This window comes from Pygocentrus nattereri, chromosome 17 (assembly GCF_015220715.1).
Source record: "Pygocentrus nattereri isolate fPygNat1 chromosome 17, fPygNat1.pri, whole genome shotgun sequence".
Lineage (NCBI taxonomy): Eukaryota > Metazoa > Chordata > Actinopteri > Characiformes > Serrasalmidae > Pygocentrus > Pygocentrus nattereri.
Window position 1 is genome coordinate 29,082,187 of NC_051227.1, and position 21,672 is coordinate 29,103,858.

Sequence of the window (21,672 nt, forward strand, 5' to 3'; positions counted from 1 at the left end):
CAACTCTATGTACCAGCATCATTGCTTTTCATCACATCTGTACTTTCTTTTATCAGGTTTAGATTAGAAAAGTAATGTTTAATATAAAGGACCTAACTTATAGATCCTATTAATGTTTACTTTGTTTTAAATTTACCCATTAACCCCTGTTAAAGTTTGAGTTTTTTCCACATAGATGTTAGTAGTATAGCAAAATTGTTTGTGTCCATGTGAAGTATGGTTGCAAAATCTATGATAGCGTTTTACAACCAGTGTTAATAAATATAAACAGTATACTTCGAGAATAAAGTCGTGATATTTTGAGAAAAATGGTGAGAATATTTGGAGGATAAAAGTGGGCTACATGCCATAACGCATTGGGGTCTCGGTGATTTTGATCATCATTCTCATCGTCTGTGAAACTTCATGCCTTCTTTGAATGGCACAGAGGTGTAGCCACTGATACCTGTGTAGACGACCCTGCCTGCAATTCTCCTTCAACGATGCAGTTTCCTCCGATTCTGTCTGGCTCTTTACTCTAAATAAACATGGTTTCCTGCTCAGCCATTTCTTATACTAATAATAATCTGGTGCTGATGAGCAGGAGAGACAGGGATATTGAGTATTCCTTTATGGGTGAAATCAATATGAAACTCCACCAACTCCTCAATCTCCTTCATTTTAACAGGAGGAGGTGCTGCCTTCACTTTGTAAAGCCATTGGCCAAAATTACAATGTTGTGACTTTTCCTGGTATGAATGTCACTTTGTCATAATTCTGTGACTTTTTTTCTCGAAATACTTTGATTTTTCCTAGAAATATTATGACTGTATTCTCAAAATCTATCTTTATTTTTATTAACAGTGGCCCTAAAACGTTATCATAAAAAATCAGAGAGCACCTTACATGCTTTTAATTTCCAATCAAAAAAAACATTTAATTACAAGTGATTCTTCTTTCAGCATCAGCAAACAACTGAAAACATTTCATACAGAACTACACAGAAGCCTCAAAAACCCCAATTCCAAAATTTGGGAAACCATGTAAGTGTAAATAAATGTCAAAAAACAGAATGCAATGATTTGCAAACTTCATAGACCCATATTTTATTCACAACAGAACATGGAACACACATCAGATGTTGAAAATGAGACATTTTACTAAAATTCATGAAAAGCATTTATAACTTGATGGCAGCAAAGTATCTTAAAAAAGTTGGGACAGGGCCATGTCTACCATTGTGTAGCATTCCCTCTTCTTACAACAACAGTCTGTTAACGTCTGGGAAGTGAGGAGAACAATTGCTGGAGTTTGGGAGAGGAATGTTGTCCCATTCTTGTCTGATGTAGGATTCTAGCGGCTCAGTCCTGGGTCTTCTTCCGGATTTTCATTTCATGATGCACAAAATGTTTTTCATTGGTTGCATCGTTTTGCTGAAATATGCAAAGACTTCCCGGAAAGAGGTGTTGACTGGGTGGGAGCATGTTGTTCTAAAATCTCTATATAGTGTTCAGCATTGATAGTGCCTTTCCAGATGTGAAAGCTGCCCATGCCACAGACACTAATGCAACCCCATACCATCAGAAATGCAGGCTTTTGAACTGCGCTGATAACAAGGTGGATCGGTCCATGTCCTCTTGAGTCCACAGGACACAGCGTCTGTGGTTTCCAAAAAGAATTAAAAATTTCAATTCATCTGACCACAGAACAGTTTTCCATTTTGTCTCAGTCCACTTTAAATGGGCTTTGGCCCAGAGAAGACGGCAATGTTTTTGGATCGTGAACCTCTGCCCATCTTCACATGTGAGAGACTCTGCCTTTCTAAAATGCTCCGTTTATACCCAGTCATGTGAGTTAGTTGTAAGTTGCTCATCCAGCTGTTTTTTAAGATGTTATTTACTTTTCCAGCCTTTTCTTGCCACTGTCCCAACTTTTTTGAGATGTGTTGCTGCCATCAAGTTCTAAATGAGTTAATTTTTTTCATAAAATGGTACAATTTCTCACTTTCAACATCTGATATGTGTTCTATGTTCTATTGTGAATAAAATATGAGATTTACAAATCATTGCATTCTGTTTTTATTTAAATTTATTTACATTTTACATAGTGTTTCTTTTTGGAATTGGGGTTGTAAATATAATATTTTTCAGTATTTGGGGTGTCCCGCCTTTGCTTTTATTACAACTTCCATTGTTTTCAGGAGTCTCATGTTTTTTTCTAAGAAATCCAGTTTTTTTTTATCTTTCATCTCTATTTTCTGTGTAGCCCTGCTGGTGACATCCTGTATAAATAAACATAATGTGTGGTCATGAATTAGTAAGACATGGGATTGAGATGATTAAGTTGTTGCCATGACTTAGTAAACCATGGGAACGAGATCCTAAAGCATGGCCACGACTTAGTAAGCCATGATCTCATTACATCTAAGTCGTGGCCACACATTAGGATCTTGTTCCCATGCATTAATAAGTTGTGGCCATGCATTATTTTTATTTATACAGGATGTCACTAGCGGGGCTCCGTAATTTTCTTTTCCCAGTAACAGCTTCTTAACAGCTACACATCCTTTCAGACCCATAGCAAAGAGTTATCCTCACAGCAGAAGAATGAACCTGTGGATTTTTTCATTTGTGAAGCAAGAGTGAAGCTTGATGTTTTGCTTACAGTACTGTTTATCTGCTGGTGACAGTTTGGTGCTATACCAGGCCTTGTGTAGTTAAGAGACCAATTTTCTCTGTACGTTTGAAACATTTTTGGAACTCCAGATTTGAAAACCATTTTCCATTTATTTTAATGTGACTTTTTCCTTTCTTATGCAAGTGAATTATCTTAATTATCAATGAATTTTTCTGTCAGGGAAAAAAAACCAACAGTGTTTTTTTTTTATATATTAATTTAAAACATTCATTTTGGCTAGCTCAGTTATTAAAACAGACTTCACATTAATTCATTAATAATTAAGGTACACATGTTTGCAAAGACAGACATAATATCATTTTTCATTAGAGAGGGATGGCAAGGAACCTATGCAATACTATAGACTTCATAAACATCTGTGTTATTGTCATTTTAAAGGTGAAATATATTGATTATTAAAACATATGTGGTAGAACATTGTTTTACATCATGTTTCATGGCTTACTTACTTGTTACTGCTTGGATACATTTTATGATGTACACTGACCACTTCATTAAAACCGCCTCCTTGTTTCTCCCCTCATTGTCCATTTTATCAGCTCCACTTACCAAACAGGTGCACTTTCTAGTTTTACAATTACAGACTGTAGTCCATCTGTTTCTCTGCAGACTTTGTTAGCACAAGGATTCATGCTCTCTTGCTTTTTCTTGAGCTAAATAACAAGCATGAACCTCCATTTGTCAATGTTTGAGGTATCAAACCCTCACAGCACCATATAGCACCAATGTAAAAATACTTGAATGGCACTTTCTAGAGCCAGTGTTTGTCCATTTTGGGCTAATATATGATGGCGCAACATGGCAGCCTCTGTGGGAAGAGGACCCGCGTCCTATGTAGATGTGATGGGCTTATTCTAAGCTAATTGCTATGAGGAAAAAAGAAAAACCAGCAAGGTAGCTGTACAAGCCACCACCAATGTATTTTTTTCGGTTACAATTTTGATAACCACTGTATTATCTTAGTTTAATGTTGTTTCAATGTATCATGGTCATTTTCTTCATAACAACTATAAAAAAATTGCTAATAATTTGCTGATGTCTCGGTAGCAAGCTAAATGTCCCACTCCACCTTAAATTGTCCTGCAGTATTGACACATGAGATATCAGAATGTAACTGCTGCTCTATTTAAGATGGAACAGGAAAGTTCAAACAAGAAGCTAACAAATGACTTCAGCTTCATATCACAAAGTAATTAGGGGTGGGTGATAATCAATAATTGCTCCCCCTCTTTGCACATGTTGCCCTGAATTTAACTAAAGACCAGCAGTGAGTTTGCTGAACTTTACCGGTCACTGCAGACTGGGAGGGTCGCCTACAGAGCACCGCTGGTAGCCTGTTAATAAAGTAATGCTCTTTTTATTTGAGTGTTGTTTCATTTTGTACATAAATATTTCTTCTACTACCCCTTAACTACCCCATTCCAAGGGGCAAGGTGACACTCAAAAACAAGGGGTAGGGGTAAAAGTAAGAAATGGGATTGGGCCATAGTCTGTCCAGTCACAGAACAGGCTATTCTTCTGCTATTCTTTCATGTTCAGGCATAGCACTGAGGTTTTCTAGCAATACTAAATCTGTTATGATTGTGTATCTGATCCTCAAGAAGATCTTCTATCTATTTATACCTACCACTCAACTGAAAAAACTAAAGCAGGAAGCTTAGTTTGCATAAACAAATTACAAAAAATGTTGATAATTCCTAATCGCTTCTTGTGTGAGCAATAATTTCTATCCATATTTCCCATTCCTATTTAAATTATGGATAATGTTAATAATAATTGTCAATTTTACTGAAAATAAAGCATTTTCCAGGTTGTTAAATTGTACTTAAATTCACACACACACCTCTACCAAATATGTTTGATTGTACATATATGCCAAAGGTGAAACTGACGATGGACTTGCCCTGCGATGGACTGGCGACCTGTCCAGGGTGTATCCTGCCTTTCGCCCGAAGACTGCTGGGATAGGCTCCAGCACCCCCCCGCGACCCTGACGGAGAAGCGGCTTAGAAAATGGATGGATGGATGGATGGATGAAACTGACGAATAACAAAACTATGTAAAATAGTAAGCTCTATGTAAGCTCTACACAACTTTGTGCCATTGTGTTTCAAAAAACTTTGAACAGGACCCAACAGAGTAAATGATGATGAATAATGGTGTGGTGGCATAGAGTAGGAGTAGTGGGAACAGTGTATGAGAGTGGAAGGTGAAGTATGCCCATTTTTTTTTTTTCCCCCTGCCTCACAAATTTTTTTTGCATTCCCCCACATTATTTAATGTTACTGTGACAGGTTAAATGTAAAGACAATCAGCAAGAGAATAACAGTTGTAGTAATACATTTTCTCTCCCCTGAAAATGTATGGCTGTGTGACAGTGTAAGGTTGTTTCTTATGTATTTTCTTTGTTAAATGATGCACATACTGGTCAGTATTTTTACTTGTCCTTTCATCTTTAATATATGGGCTTGACTCAATGGAATAAAGTACAAAAGAACAAAAAGAACATACCTTGATATTCTTGTTAAATTAATGGATAACACTTTATACAGTACATCATAATAACTAAATATTACTGGGATTTGATTTTGTATATGTAGATTCATATTCATATTTGCTTATTGACCTATTTGACCTAGTTTACTCATTACCCCCCCCCCCCACCCCCCCCCCCCCCCCCCCCCCCCCCCCCCCCCCCGCCCATGCTTCTTGTTCAGTATGCAAATTACAGTGTAGTTACACTGACTGTCTAAAATACATTCTGGATATTATGAATAATGCATTTACAGTCAGTTATAAACTTTTTCACTTTTTTATTTCACCTACCGTTTACATTAGAATTCACCACTAAAACAGAAATGTGATCCTTGTAATGTTTAAGGAAAGGAAACCTACTGATTTTATGCTGGTGTCACTCATGTGGTTTTTGAATTATATAATGTGACTCTGTACATTAATGCATTATTTTGGAAAGATCTTCATTTGATTCAAGAATTTTAGAAACTGTTCTCTTATTTCTTTTGTTCTTACCCCATAAATAATTGGATTGAAACAGCTTGGAAAAAGCAAATACATTGTACTCAGAAAGACACGGCTGTTTGGAGAGAAATTATTTCTTACTCTGTAGGACATAAACGCAATTAATGCAAAAGTGATAGTAACTGTCATGACGATTATGTGTGTAACACAAGTGTTAATAGCCTTTAAATGGGACTTCCCTGATTTCAGGACAGAAGCAAGTATTATTAAATATGATACTGTGATGAAAAGAAAATCTGCAGTTATGATAAGAAAAGCAGCCAAAAGTCCCAACATGTTGTTAATAGAAATATCTCCACATGCCAGTTGGACCAATGCCATATGTTCACAAAAACAGTGGTCTATCTCATTAGTCTCACAAAAGGATAATTTCCCAGCCCAAGAGATCATTGTGATAATTAATACCCCATTTCTGATAACTGGAAAAATAATGAACTTTAAAAAACTGTGGATTTCCATATATTTGTTATAGTAAAGTGGTCTGCAAATAGCAAAGAACCGATCCAGAGCCATCCACACCAGTAATGTAGACTGAAATGTGCCAACACAATGAATGCAGAACATTTGTATTAAACATCCCACAAATGAAATCGCTTTCCAGTTCAATAAAAAGCTAAGTAGCATATTTGGGACAAAAAATATTGGCAAGCATAGGTCCACACCGGCCATTAGACCGATTAGTACAAACATAGGAGAGTGCAGAGCTCTCTGAGATATAATCAAATATATGAGAATGGAGTTTGAGGTGGTAGACAATAAAAACATAAGGAAATAGGGAATGAACAGAAAAGGCCTCCATTCTCCCAAATCATGAAAACCATTCAGATTGAAGGCTGTGAATGAAATGTTTTGCATCCTGCTCAGTGTTTCTGTATGATCAACATTTTAACAACACTTTTGAGTCTTCAAAGATACACTTACTTTGTGCTAAATTTGAACAAGACTAGTAAAGGATTATTATCCTAACAGTAATCATATATGGACTTTGATACTGGAAATGAATATGATATAAAACCATCCAGGAAAACAGGAAAAAAGTCTTGTATTATTCACGTGTTAGGCACATCTGAATATTTTTAGTTAACAATACCTAAAAATCATATTACAACAGTAAAAATAATAAGATATAAACATTCAAACTAAATAAAATAAATAAAATACATGCTAAATTTTACAAAGGCAACACAAGAACATGGCAAATATTCCTCGAGGTCACTGCTGAACAGAAAATGCACATGTTCAACAGTTGCTTACCATGGATTCTATTTTACAGCCTGACACATGACAGAAGCATGACGTGTCTCTGTCTCTATATACTCTCTGTTGTTCCCAAGAGATTATGCTCAATTTTTGCAGGCTTTTGGGGACATGCTAAGGCTGGAATGAATGAACTCTGCTTATCTTAACTTTATGTACCAGCATCATTTCACATGTGTACTTTCTAATATAAATATATACATAAAATAATATCTAAATTTAAAATTCCTACATGTATTTAAAAGATCATTTTCCATTGCTTTGATTTTAAGATGTAACTCATTACTTCATACATGTGCTGAAGGCTTAAGACCCTCCACAAGGGGGCACTATTAGCACTCAAACTGCAACTTTTTTGTGCATCACTGAAAAAACCCACAACAGAAGAATATCACTAATGCTTGTGTTTGCAGGTAAAAATTTTATGTCAATGAAGAAAAAGGCTGAAAACATACTAGACATACACCAGGCAAAGACACAAATTTGATAGGGAGAATAAGTATGTTCAAATTACCAACAGATTTGGTGTATATCTCAAAAACTGACCTTTGGCAGGAGAAGGGCAAAACCAACTTTAATGTAAGTCAATGGAACCAGACTTTCTTCCAACTAATTTACTGGTCAGTTCTTTTAGTCCAGAGGTTTTTAATTAAAATTCAGTGAGGTCTAGTCAAAGAAAACCTCCTCAAGTAAAGGTCCGGAACATCATAATGTCTATCTTGAATTGTGCCATATACTATAAACTGAAGTAGTAGTTATATCATAAATCATGCTTCACTATCTGGCAGCCTGATAGACAAACCTGTATTTGGTAAATGCCAGGAAAACACTACCTACTGTAATTCATATTGCCATCTGTAAAGTTTGGTGGAGGAGGGGTAATGGTCCAAGGCCTTTTCATGAACAAGGTCCAAGACATGGTTTGACATGTTTGCTAGAGAGGAACTCACAGAGCTCTTACCTCAACCCCACTAAACACTGGAATGTTGAATGCAAAGCAGGCCTTCTTGTCCAACATCAGTGTCTGACCTAACAAATGCTCCCTTGATTGAATAGGTACAAATTCCCACAGACACACTCTACAATCTTGTGGAAAGCCTTCACAAGAAGAGTGGAGGTTGTTACAGCTGTGGAGAGGAAGCCAACTCCATATTATTACTCATGCATTTGGAATGGGGTGTACAACAAGCTAATATAGGTGTGATGATCAGGTGTCCACATACTTTTAGTCATATAGTATAGATTAGCTCTAAACTCTGTTTCGTTTAATCCTTCTTGATGTAATCCAGCCTCAGTCAGTTAAAAGCATAGGACCCTAGCAAAAAAATAATGCAGTTATCTAATTTCATTAAATTAAAAAAATCATTAAAAAATTGTTTGGACACCATACAAAGCCAGCATTTAGTTACACCACCTTTGGCAGATCAAACCTTATAAATCATTTGAAGCCAATTAGGAGTCTTTCTAGTCAGGTTTTAGGAAGTTTCACTCATAGATCTTTACAAATTGTTTGCATTGTTTGTTTATAACAAAGTCTCCGAGATTCAGGTTCAGCATGTTGAAGATCTAACCACAGTTCAATTCAAGAGACAGAGGTCCATGGTGGTGCCTTTTGATAGATGTTTTGGATTGTTAGCCTGTTTTACTACCCAGAGTTACTTGACTAACTGTCATATTTGCTTCCAGAATTTGCTGATATTTTGTAAACTCCATTCTTCCATCTACCTGTGCAGTGTTTCTTGTGAAACGGACCCCAAAAGCATAAAGCTTAACAGTTGGCAAGGTGTTCTTTTCATGTCAACAATTCTGCTCCTTTTTTCTGGTAATTAAGGATTCCAGCTACAATAGTAGTTGATTGTTAGTATAAGGTTTGAAGAGTCAAGGAATTGATTATGTTCTGGAACTGGAACTGACAAATGACAATTCTTCACATGCCTAATCAGTCCTAACATGCCAATTAAGGCCTACCAGTTTAATCAACTTCCAAATCTTTATAACTGGAACGATGTCCAAATACATGCCACAATTACAGTTATACAGATTAAAAAGTATCTGTGCAATAAACATGCAGAGTGTGTTTTTACTTCTTTTCACTTCAAACATCAACACAACTGATTGTAATATTATATAATATTGCTGCCATGGACCGGAGTATGTGAGTGTTTCAGAGCTGACGCCGAGTGGGTTTGGACTGTTGTAGGGTTGGCGCAAATCATAAAATTCTATAGACAATACTCACAATTAGTTTCATGTCACCCATTTTCTGTATAAACGGTAAGGTGGATTTTGTTTAAACGTCTATTTGTTCACCCTCTGCAATTTTTAACTTGGAATTAGCTAGTTTTATCAAGATTATATAATTACTGGAACATGTGTGTAAGCACAATATGTTTAACTAGATTTTTAATGTTTTATACCCATTAATTAGGAAACTGGATGTTCAACATATATAACATATATGTTAATATGGAATAAGGAGTAGCAGTGAGCATGAAACAGAAACCCTGGAGTGCATGCTTTGAGTGGAGAGTGAAAATTGCTGCCTCCCCAATCACATACTCTGCAATAAAGAAATTAAGTGTAGACGTGATGCAATTATCCTGTACAACAGGCCTTTGACATGCAGAACATCTTATAGAGCAGTAATTCACAGACCAGATAGACTTTGAGAGTTTGGACGGGTGGGATAATGTGATACCTAGCTATGTGAAGCCAATCAATAACAGTATTATTAAAGATAAAAATGATGTAGACACATGCTACACCAATCTCATGGATAAATATATACTAGAATTTCATCCCCTATGAACAACTTAACTCAGTGTGCAATGTACTTTTCTGTGCAGAGCAAAACTGTTTTTTAATTGATACTTTTATTAACATGGCCTATAGTTTCATTTAATAAATAGAATACCACAGATGTTCGATGATGCCAGATACAGCCCAGCACTTATTACCTTATTGCTAAACAATGTCATATTATGTTGGGTTTATATAGCTATTGCTCAGCCAAATGTTCTTTTGAGTAAACATAATGCTACACTTTATAACATGTTACAAGGGCATGATCTTTATGCGTTTTATTAATTCTAGAAAATGGTGTCTTATTTCTTTTGTTCTCAGGCCATAAATGATTGGGTTGCAGCAGCTTGGAAAAAGTAAGTACATTGTACTCAGAAACACACGGCTGCTTGGAGAGAAATCATTCCTTATTCTATAGGACAAAAATGCAATTAAGGCAAAAGATAGAGTACATATCATCACAATTATATGAGTAACACAAGTTTTCATAGCCTTTAAATGAGTCTTGCCAGATTTCAGAACAGAGATGAATATTATTACATAAGAGATTGTAATGAAAACAAAATCTACAGTTGGTATTAGGAAAGCAGTCAAAAGTCCTACCAAGTTGTTAATAGAAATGTCTCCACATGCCAACTGAACCAACGCCATGTGCTCACAAAAACAGTGATCTATCACATTTGTTGCACAGTAAGGCAGTCTCCCAGCCAGGAAAATAAATGTGGTAATTAAGACCCCATTTCTGATTAATGGCACTATAATGAACTTTAAAAAATTGGAGACTTCCATATGCTTGTGATAAAATAGTGGTCTGCATATAGCAAAGTAACGATCCAGTGCCATACATAACAATAATGTGGACTGGCATGATTCATTATAATGAATGCAAAGCATTTGTATTAAACAACCCAGCAGAGAAATCCCATTCCAGCCAAATAAAAAGCTGAGCAACATGTGTGGTACAAACAGCACTGGTCCACCCAAGTCCACAATGGTCATAAGACCAATCAGTACAAACATAGGAGAGTGCAGAGCCCTGTTAGATATTATCACATACAACAGCATACAGTTTGCTACAATAGACAACAAAAACATCAAAAAATACGGAATGAATAGCAGAGGTCTCCATTCTCCTAAAGCATAAAAGCCATTCAGTTTAAACTCTGTGAAAGAAATGTTTTGTGCAACAACACCTTGCATGTTTCTCATCATCCCTGTGTACACAGTATTCTTCTCAAACACACTTAAAATTGTACTTAGTTCATTTAGCATCAATTTAAAATATTAAAATGTATAATAGAAAGTCATGAATAACCCAGACCATTTCAGTTGGTTGGCTAAAAGATGAATGAAGCACAGGTAAAAATCAGAGTTCATCACATGCAATATAATTCTCAAGCTCTTTGATAAACAACAGCTGCTGATGGAAGTGGGACAGAGTGAAGCTTGTTCTTAAATTTAAAAGCCTAATGAAGGCTTATCAAGTGTCTTTGACTCTAAATATAACCTGTTTTGTCCCCATGAGGTGCTATTCCACGAATATTTACCATCCATCAAGGTCACTTACTATGCAACAAATAGTAACTGTACAAAAAAATTTGCTAGCAGCAGTTAAAAATAGCAGCATATTCATAATCTGATGTCTCTCAGGATGCGCTACAGTCCCAGTTCAAAAAGAAATTGTTGATGCTGTTGTTGTGTTGGAGTAGTTGTACTTACTTGTTGCAATTGCTCCCAAGTGGGTTAGCCTAGCATAGGTTGTGTAACTAGCAGTCAAAAGTGTCTACCCTCCTCGTATGTCACGTTGGGTTAGAGCAGGACTGAGCATTTCTAGGCTTTGTAAAGACTTGCTGTTGAAGTGCCTGTTCAATTACGAGAATTTGCCCATTTCCTCAATGCTTTCCAGGTCTTCTGCTGAGCTGATGCTACAGTATATAAAAATATATTACTTACAGTTAAAACATTTTTAATAAGCATTCACAGTGCTTCAAAATATGGAAAACATCAGAAGTTGACAAAGAGATGATAACACCAGTGAAAACTGAATGCAAAAACACTTTTTACTCAACTTTGCCTCTCTCAAAAAGTTCCCCATGAGCAATTATTTCATTATGGGCCTTTAGCTAGCTGTCTGTTGCTATCTGAACTATGCCTTTCCCAAGCGATACCACTCTTGGCAGTCATTGATGCAGTAATAGAAATGTTTGCTCACTAGCTGTCTGTGGGCAATGGAAAATATATTTAACATAAAACACTTTACACAGACACCTCAAACATTAGGTATATCAAATCTATCAGTATTTAATTTGTCCACTGGACTTTTCCTACTGCAATTTTAACTCTTCTGTCTTTCCAGTTACAGCTGTGTCTTAGCAACAAAAGCTGTCAGTGACACTGTGTTACCCTTCAACAAAAATACTAACATTAACACAAGGAACTATCCAAAAATCACCAAAGCTGTATCTAAAATGGCTAAAGGACATAAAATAAAAAATATCATGAAAATGGGACTCTTAACAGCCATGCAAAAACAGACAGACCACCACTGTCATCATCACACAATACAATACTTAAACATCCATTCATGTTTCAAATCTGAAAAAATAAGAGGATGTTCTAGTCATCCTTTCAGTGTAAGAAGACAACTCAGCAGCTATGGGTCTGAAAGAATGTGTAGCTGTCAATAAGCTGTTGCTCAGAAACACAAATGGCCAAAAAAAAATTAAAAGAATTACACTAGAACACCAAAACTACACATTTGAGATGTGGAGAAATCTGGAGTTGATTTTGATTGAAGGCATCATTAGTGCTGTTAAACACACAAAAAGCACAATACATCATGCAATAGGAATAAATTATTTCTACAGCAAGATAAAAACTCCAAGCACATTGCTGAGAAGATCAAGAAGTCAAACAAAGAAGCTGATGGTGGTCTCGGATGGACAGGATGGATGGACAGGCCACCCCAGAGCCCAGACTTCAGTATCATTGAATGTATTTGGTATTACATGAATCATGAGAACAGAAAATGTAACAAACATCTAAAACTAAACTTTGGAGGTGAGGAAAACCATGCCTGCATGATTTCTTTGAGAAACTGAGAGTCCCTCCCAGAATTCTGTGTAATGTTCTGTTAAATGTATTTTCTAATTATGTTCGCTGATGTTGAAAAAGCAACTTAATAAAATTACAAACCATATTCTAAAAAAAGTTAAGACTTTAAAACAGATAGTAGATAAAATGCAAATAAAAACAGTAAGCAGTGATTTATAAAGCTACTTTGACCTGCACCTGAACAAAAACAGTACAAAGACAAGATGTCATGTTTTACCTTTTCAACTTTTTTTTGTAAATATACACTCATTCTGAAATTGATGCCTGCAAAATATGAAAAAAAAACTTGGGGTGAGGCACTTTAAGACAAGTGAAATGTAAAATTTAATCTAAAAAAATAAAAAAAAATGAAATCTAAAAGTAGAAAACGCAATCATTAAAAAAAGAAAAAAGGAACGTCTAGGGAAGGCCTAGTCCTATGAGCAAGAATGGTTGAGGCTTATTCATTTGAAAAAAAATGCATAATAGAAAAATCCAACAGTTTAAAAATATAATTTCTCCGACAGCGTCTGTTGTGAAATTTCCTCACTACTAAATATTCCACTGTCAACTGTCAGTGGTATTATAACAAAGTCAAAGTGAAAGGAACTCTTAATGCTTCAGCAGACCAAGAGAATTTGGATAATTTCATGCTCCCAACTTTGTGGCAACAGTATGGAGATGGCACCTTCCTGTTCCAACATGACTGTGGACCACTGCAAAATGCAAAGTCCATAAAGACATGGATGAGTGAGTTTGGTGTGGAAGAACTTGACTGGCCTGCACCATTGACTAAGTCCTGACCTCAACCCGATAGAACACCTTTGGGATGATTTAGAGCGGAGACTGCAACCCAGGCCTTCTCATCCAACATCAGTGTCTGACCTCACAAATGTGCTTCTGGAAGAATGGTCAAAAATTCCCATAAACACACTCCTAAACCTTTTGGAAAGCCTTCACAGAAGAGTTGAAGCTGTTGTAGCTGCAAAGGGTGGGCTGACATCATATTAAACCCTATAGATTAAGAATGGGATGTCACTCACTTTCATATACAGTACGTGTGAAGGCAGATGAGCGAATACTTTTGGCAATAGTGTATATAAAATAATACCATTACAGTAAAATCATAATAATGCTACCCAATGCTACAACCATTTTATGTGCTAAACTGTTAACAAATTCAAAAGTTTAAATAAAAAGTTAGTTTTGCATTTTTCACTAAGGTTTAATTATTTGTTTTACAGCATCAAGAACATAAACATAAGAATAACTAACATTACATATTTATAAATGTAAGATGTTCAGTCACAGCTTTATGATGGGGCCCAATTAACCATTATTAATGTTTAGAAATTAGAAAAGCGTATATTTACCACTTAATAATTAGTAATACACAAACATGTATGACAAAGTGGCAAGATAACAAATCACATAATTTAAAATAATCTAGAAAATGACCAAGTAGCATTCATAATGATTATGAGTCCTATGACGATAAGCAAATATGTGAAATATCATGTTATTGAACATAATTTATGAACATAAAATAACTAATAAAAATGAACAAACTATTATTGGTTTGGTTTCTGACAATCAAAAACTGATTCATTTTACATCACAAGAAAAGATGAATATTTAAAATGTATATATTTATTAATGCATTATTATTGCTGTCTGAACAAAACCTTGAATCTAAACAATAGTAACTTAACAGGAGAAAGAAAAAACACTTTAAAGTTAATTAAGTTAGATTTTTTTCAATTTTAGATCTTTTCTAGTGCTCCATACATTATGATTCATCATTTCTGTACATTGTTAAGCGCATCCAGCATTTCTGTTAAAGTATAAACCGACAAAATGGAGAAACGAGGTTTTGTTCCAACAGCAGCGATATGTAACTACATAATGATTCTCTTATGCTCGTGGATATATTTTGGTTTGTCCATTTGAATTTACATGATACCAAATCGTAAGGCAAATTGTTCAGTAACTGCATGAAATAAATGAAAATTATTTTATTTATTTATTTACTTACTTTTTGTAAAAGTTCTCCTCAAACTAATAGAAAACGTTTCATGATCACACACATTACTATATGCTTACAATTTACTGCTGAAAGCCAAAAATCTTAATCTTAATTTTTCACTGAAGAGACACCATCTGTTTATGGTTCATAGCCCAGATTTGTGGAAAAATACGTCGACTTTCAGCAAACAAAAATTGTGAGTTCAGCTTCTTTTATTATAAAATTACATTACACATTGACCGGAAAGAAGACGGCTACATTCATACGACACCCACCTTTTGAATGTAGCTTATGAAATATGAACGTTATGAAGAATATGACAAAATGCAATGAACTTTAAAAGGTTAACAGCATAAAAAAATTAATGCTTGTTGAGATTCATAAGGGCTCTTAGAGAGTTAACAAAAAAATCAATTAACTAAAGAACACATTTCAGTTTGTTTCATAACTTTTATTTCATTATTTGTTTTGTATTTCAAAACATTTGTTGCATAAGCTAAACACTATTAAAGAATTACTTCACTGTGTTACACACTTCTACTTTTTTGTATACTGAATAATTTAGCAGTTAACCTAATGTAGAAGGATCAAACATTTATTTCATAGCTGTCAGTCAAGGAAGTAGCTTCTACTTCTTTTCTTGTAGAGTAAATCCAATGATTTGGAGTCATACGACAAGACACCCCTGTTCTTAAAGGGGGTATGTTAGGATCTTTTACAAATCTCTACTCTAGACTGAGATTCAAGAACCTAATTACCTCAAAGTCCAATTTATTTGATGTACAGAGCATTTTTGTTTTCTTTAATCACAGTTTAGTAAAATTAGCATTAGTTTTATTTAATACATAACTACAGACGTTCATTACTTTTTATTTTTACTTTTATACAGCTACTACATTGTTTCTTTTTTTTTTTAAACAAAAACTCAAAAATCAACATTTTCAAACTACTCATGTTAGCAAACATACTGCTACATTCCATGAAGTTACAAGGGTATTATTTTTATACGTTTGACTAATTTCAGGAAATGATTTCTTATTTCTTTTGTTCTCAGGCCATAAATGATTGGGTTGCAGCAGCTTGGAAAAAGTAAGTACATTGTACTCAGAAACACACGGCTGCTTGGAGAGAAATCATTCCTTATTCTATAGGACAAAAATGCCACTAAGGCAAAAGATAGAGTACATATCATCACAATTATATGAGTAACACAAGTTTTCAGAGCCTTTAAATGAGTCTTGCCAGATTTCAGAACAGAGATGAATATTATTACATAAGAGATTGTAATGAAAACAAAATCTACAGCCAGTGTTAAAAAAGCAGAAACAATTCCTACCAAGCTGTTAATAGAAATGTCTCCACATGCCAACTGAACCAACGCCATGTGCTCACAGAAACAGTGATCTATCACATTTGTTGCACAGTAAAACCGTTTTCCAGCCAGAACGACAAATGTGGTAATCAGGACCCCATTTCTGATTAATGGCACTATAATTAACTTTAAAAAATTGGAGACTTCCATATGCTTGTGATAAAATAGTGGTCTGCATATAGCAAAGTAACGATCCAGTGCCATACATAACAATAATGTGGACTGACATGTTTCATTATAATGAATGAAAAACATTTGCATTAAACAACCCAGCAGAGAAATCCCATTCCAGCCAAGTAACAAGCTGAGCAACATGTGTGGTACAAACAGCACTGGTCCACAAAAGTCCAAAACTGCCATAAGACCAATCAATATAAACATAGGAGAGTGCAGAGCCCTGTTAGATATTATCACATACAACAGCATACAGTTTGCTACAATAGACAACAAAAACATTAGAAAATAAGGAATAAATAGCAGAGGTCTCCATTCTCCTAAAGCATAAAAGCCATTCAGTTTAAACTCTGTGAAAGAAATGTTCTGCACAAAAACATCCAACAAGTGTCTCATCTTCTTGGTACAGACATTATTCTACACAAATTCAAATACAAATGCAAAAAAGTACTTTTTGAAGAATTTGTAAAGTAGATTTTTGCCTGAATTCAAATATGGAAACATGTTAAACAAAGGCATGAATACCCTAGACTCAGCTGTGCGGCTAAAAGATGGATAAAATCAGAGATCATATGATACACAAACTAATTCTCAAATCTCTGAACAACTGCTGCATATGGCAGTAGAAAAGATGGAAGCTGGTTCTTAAACATAAATGCTTAATGAAGGCATATCGTCCGTCTCTGGGTCTAAATACAACCTGCTGTGCTCCCACGAGGTGCTATTCCACAAACATTTACCACCCACCCAACAGTTGACACTTCCTACACACCAAAAATAACTAAGAAAAAAAATTCGAACTCAATTTAAATGAAGAACACATTTTTAAAGAACTGATTTGGCAACATTTCCTGGATGTGATATGGAAGAGGAAGTACACATGAGAAGGCAGCAGCAGAGCAGTTGCTTAAATGAAATTTCTTCTCAAAGGTTTATGGCATTTTCAACATCAGCATAAACAGAGTGATAAGACAGACAAAATGCTTCATGTGAACCAGCTTCTTTTAGTTGATGCTGCGCTGTTATTCTCTGTCTATCTCTCACTCTCTCAGACCATCTCTCTTCACTGCAAGACAGTTCCACATAAATATAGGTTAGTAAAACCGCACACAGGTGAAACACATCCTAATCACCCGCTGCTTTGCACTGCCTCATTCTCCATCCAACAGGTGATGCTAGACCACGTCCCTCTGCATGCCTGTTACGTGCGAGAGCCTTGTGCGTGTTTTTGATCGCATAAGAAAAGCTCGTCTCAGACTTTTCTGAACAAACATTCTGTGGTTCACATGTATTCTGCCGTGGCATTACAATGAAATATGTTAAAGTTCCTTTGCATCATGTCGCAGGTTGTCCTCAAGTCTAGCCACTGGATTGTACAGAGTTGGAGTTTGTCCTTCTTTGCCTGTTGAAGGTATTACATTTATTATGGGGATTGACATTGCTGGGGGCAAAGTTCTCCCAGTGTTAGAGGTTCTGGATAGTCCTAAGACTTGTAGTTTGCCAGACGAATCCTCAAAACATTCTATTGTGTTTCTAGCATGTGTTGTCACTCGTGCTAGAGCTCAACTTCTAGAAGATGTATTTGATTTGTCGGATTCATTCTTAGTTAAAGACAGTTTGCCAGATCCTGCCCTGTCAACACCTCCATTTGTTTCTTCAAATGACTCTAGGCAAAACTATTGGAGATATGGAAGTTGGTAAGTTGGCCATCAGCCAAGACCAATTTATAGAGTCTCAGAAGGCAGATTCTAATCTAAGTAAATATTTCTCTGTTAAACAGTAAAGACAGTCTCAGTGCTAAACAAGTTGCATTCTTCCTTGATTAGGGTGTGTTGATGCGAAAATGGTCTCCTCATGTTAATGCATAGCCAGAAAGTATTTATGAGACAACTACTCCATTCAGACAACATGTACTATTACTAGCACATGACCATCCTTGGTCAGGTCATATAGGTATTACCAAGACATATTCCAATGTTCTTAAACATTTCTTCTGGCCTGGTCTTAGAAAGGACGTAGTTACATTTTGTCATTCTTGTCATGCTTGTCAGTGTACAGGAAAGCCCAATCAGGTTATTCCTCCTGCTCCACTTTGTCCTATTCCTATCATTGGAGAACCTTTTGAAAGAGTGCTGATTGATTGTGTGGGTCCATTGCCTAAAACCAGATCCAGAAATCAGTACTTGTTAACGGTTATGTGTGCTGCAACTCATTTCCCTGAAGCTATCCCTTTGAGAAAGATTACAACCACACTTGTAATCAGAGCTCTGATCAAATTCTTTACTACTTTTGGCCTGTCAAGAATTGTACAGACTGATCAGGGTACAAATTTTTTATCCAAGCTGTTCTTGCAGGTTATGGTATCTGCAAACATCCCTCATCGAGTCTCAAGTCCATATCATCCTGAGTCACAGGGCACATTGGAACGATTTCACCAGTCTTTAAAATCTATGCTTCGCAAATATTGCTTAGATACTGGGAAAGATTAGGATGAGGGAGTGCCTCTTGTGCTCTTTGCTGTGCATGATGCTGTTCAAGAATCCTTAGGGTTCAGCCCTGCTCAGTTTTTGCACATTCAGTGCGTGGCCCGTTGAAAGTCCTTAAAGTGACAAATGTAAACCACAGAACATTCTGGATTATGTTAGTACTTTTCATGAGCGTTTGCATAATGCTTGTTCTTTAGCTCGTGAGACTTTGAATGTCTCAAAAACGTATGAAGCAATATTTTGACAAGTGTGCTGTTGCCACACAGTTTCAGCGAGGTGATAAAGTAATGGTTTTACTCTCTATTCCTGGTCCGTCACTTTCAGCCAAATTTTCTGGTGAAGAAAAGTTCAGTGACACAGATTACATCATCCGCACTCCCGATCGTAAACGTAAGAAACGTATTTGTCATATCAACATGCTGAAGACTTATCACACTCGTAAAGCAGAAAATGCATTAGCAGATGAACAACCTGAAGGTAAAGTGTTGTTCTCGATTGGTATAGTGATTACTAGTCGTAGTGACATTGATGTGGATGTTTTAAACTTACGATTGTTTCCACAAGCTTCTCGTAGACTTCTGAACATCAGAGATGTTACAGGATCTGTCTAGTCTTTTAAGTCACTTGCCAGATTCCGAAAGAACAGACATTGAAAGCTTAATACGAAGTTTCATTTCTATTTTCAAAGACATACCTTTCCAGACAAATGTTTTGTGGCATGATATACAGGTAACTACAGCAACACCACTTAAGCAGCATGCCTATTGCCTTAACTCTGCTAAAAGAGCAGTAATGAAAAAGGAACTAGACTACTCGTTGGAACATGGTTTAGCAAAGCCTAGTTGTAGTCCTTGGAGTTCGCCCTGCCTGCTTGTTGCCAAACCTGATGCTTCAGTTTGTCTTTGCACTAATTATAGATGTGTTAATTCTGTCACACTCTCTGACTCTTATCCTTTGCCTAGGATTGATGACTGTATTGATAATGTAGGATCAGTGCAATTTGTTAGTAAATTAGAGTTATTGAAGGGGTACTGGCAAGTTCATTTTACTTCTCGTGCATCAGATATCTCTGCTTTTGTGACTCCAGATGCTTTTATGCAGTACACAGTTATGCCATTTTGACTTAACTCCGCCAGGGTTGTGCCCTGTCTCCACTCTTGTCCGTGATATTCATGGACAGAGTGTCAGGGCGTAGCCAGGGTCAGGAGGGCCTTATGTGTGGAGGCCTTATGTGAGGAGTCTCTGCTATTTGCAGATGATGTTGTTCTTTTGGTGGAATCACATGAATGCCTCCAGCATTTTTCGGTTTGTAGCTGAGTGTGAAGCAGTTGGTATGCGGATTAGAGTCCATGGTCTTGGCCTGGAAAAGGATGGCGGGTAAGCGGAAAGGACCTGCCCCAGATGGAGGAGTTTAAGTATCTTGGGGTCTTGTTCACGAGTGACGGGAAGAGGGATCGTGAGATCGGCCGAGGCTGGGACAGGCGGCAGCAGTAATGCGGTCACTGTACTGGGCTGTAGTGGTGAAGAGGGAGCTGAGCCATAAGGCGAAGCTCTCTGTTTACCGGTTGATCTACATCTGAACCCTCACCTATGGTCATGAGCTGTGGGTAATGATCAAAATAACGAGATTGCGAATACAAGTGACGGAAACGAGCTTTCTTCATAGGGTTGCGGGCTACATGCTATGTGACGCTACGCTCAGAGTAGAGCCGCTACTCCTCCGCATTGAGAGGAGCTAGCTGAGGTGGTTCGGGCATCTGATCTGGATGCCCCCTGGACGCCTCCAGGTGGGGGTGTTCCAGGCACGGCCTACCCGGACAAGACCTCGGGGTCGTCCTAGGACCCGCTGGAGGGATTATATCTCCAAGCTGGCCTGGGAGCAGCTTGGGGTCCCCAGGAATGAGCTGGAGGAAGTTGCAGGGGACAGGGTCATCTGGGATTCTCTGCTCTCCCAACTGCTACCGCGACCCTATCTGGACTAGCAGTCAACGACGATGAATGGATGTACCAAATTGTTCCGCTTATCTAGACGATCTTGTGGTTTACACGTCAGACTGGCCCACTCATGAAAATCCTGAGCACTGTTTTTGAACGGTTGGAAAAAGCTTTGCTGACTCTTAACTTATGAAAGCTACTGTAACCTACCTTGGTAAGAGAGTTGGTCAAGGACAGGTATGTCCTGTTGATGCCCAAATCTCAACTATACTAAATTTTCCTGTGCCTTCTACCCGACATGAGTTACGCCGATTTTTAGGCATGGCTGGCTATTACAAATGCTTCTGTAAAAACTTCTCCATTGTGGTTACACCACTCACTTCTTTGTTCAGTCCATCAAAGTCATTTGATTGGAATTCAGACATGTCAGCATGCCTTCAACAATGTGTGTTACTTCTCTCGTAAATTCAATAAACATCAGCTTAATTACTCCACACTTGAGAAGGAGACATTAGCCTTATTGTTGTCTTTACAACAGTTTGAGGTCTACATTGGTTCTTGACGACTACCAGTGACTGTGTACACTGACCATAACCCTCTGGTATTTTTATCTAGGATGTATAACCAGAATCAAAGTTTGATGAGATGGACTCTTATAGCCCAGGAGTATGACTTGGGGATTAAGCACAAGAAAGGATCAGACGATGTTGTAGCTGATGCTTTATCTCGTGTATAATAACTTTTTTTGCAGATAATGTTGTTTTGTTGACTTTGAAATTTCTTAAGAAAACTGACTGTGAATTTCCCTGCTG

The 21,672-nt window shown here is 36.8% G+C and overlaps 3 protein-coding genes across 3 annotated transcripts; all 3 read right to left on the reverse strand.

Moving 5' to 3' along the window:
* Positions 1 to 5,637: 5,637 nt before the first annotated feature.
* On the reverse strand, positions 5,638 to 6,573 carry LOC119265805 (olfactory receptor 52K2-like). The gene has a single exon (XM_037546887.1). The coding sequence runs from the start codon at positions 6,568 to 6,570 to the stop codon at positions 5,638 to 5,640; it is 933 nt and encodes a 310-aa protein (XP_037402784.1). The 5' UTR covers positions 6,571 to 6,573.
* Positions 6,574 to 10,026: 3,453 nt separating this feature from the next.
* On the reverse strand, positions 10,027 to 10,983 carry LOC108440370 (olfactory receptor 52K1-like). The gene has a single exon (XM_017719211.1). It carries the CDS (start codon positions 10,981 to 10,983, stop codon positions 10,027 to 10,029), a length of 957 nt encoding a protein of 318 aa, XP_017574700.1.
* Positions 10,984 to 15,878: 4,895 nt separating this feature from the next.
* Positions 15,879 to 16,835, reverse strand: LOC108440369 (olfactory receptor 52K1-like). Its single transcript, XM_017719210.1, has one exon. The coding sequence runs from the start codon at positions 16,833 to 16,835 to the stop codon at positions 15,879 to 15,881; it is 957 nt and encodes a 318-aa protein (XP_017574699.1).
* Between the last annotated feature and the right edge of the window lie 4,837 nt (positions 16,836 to 21,672).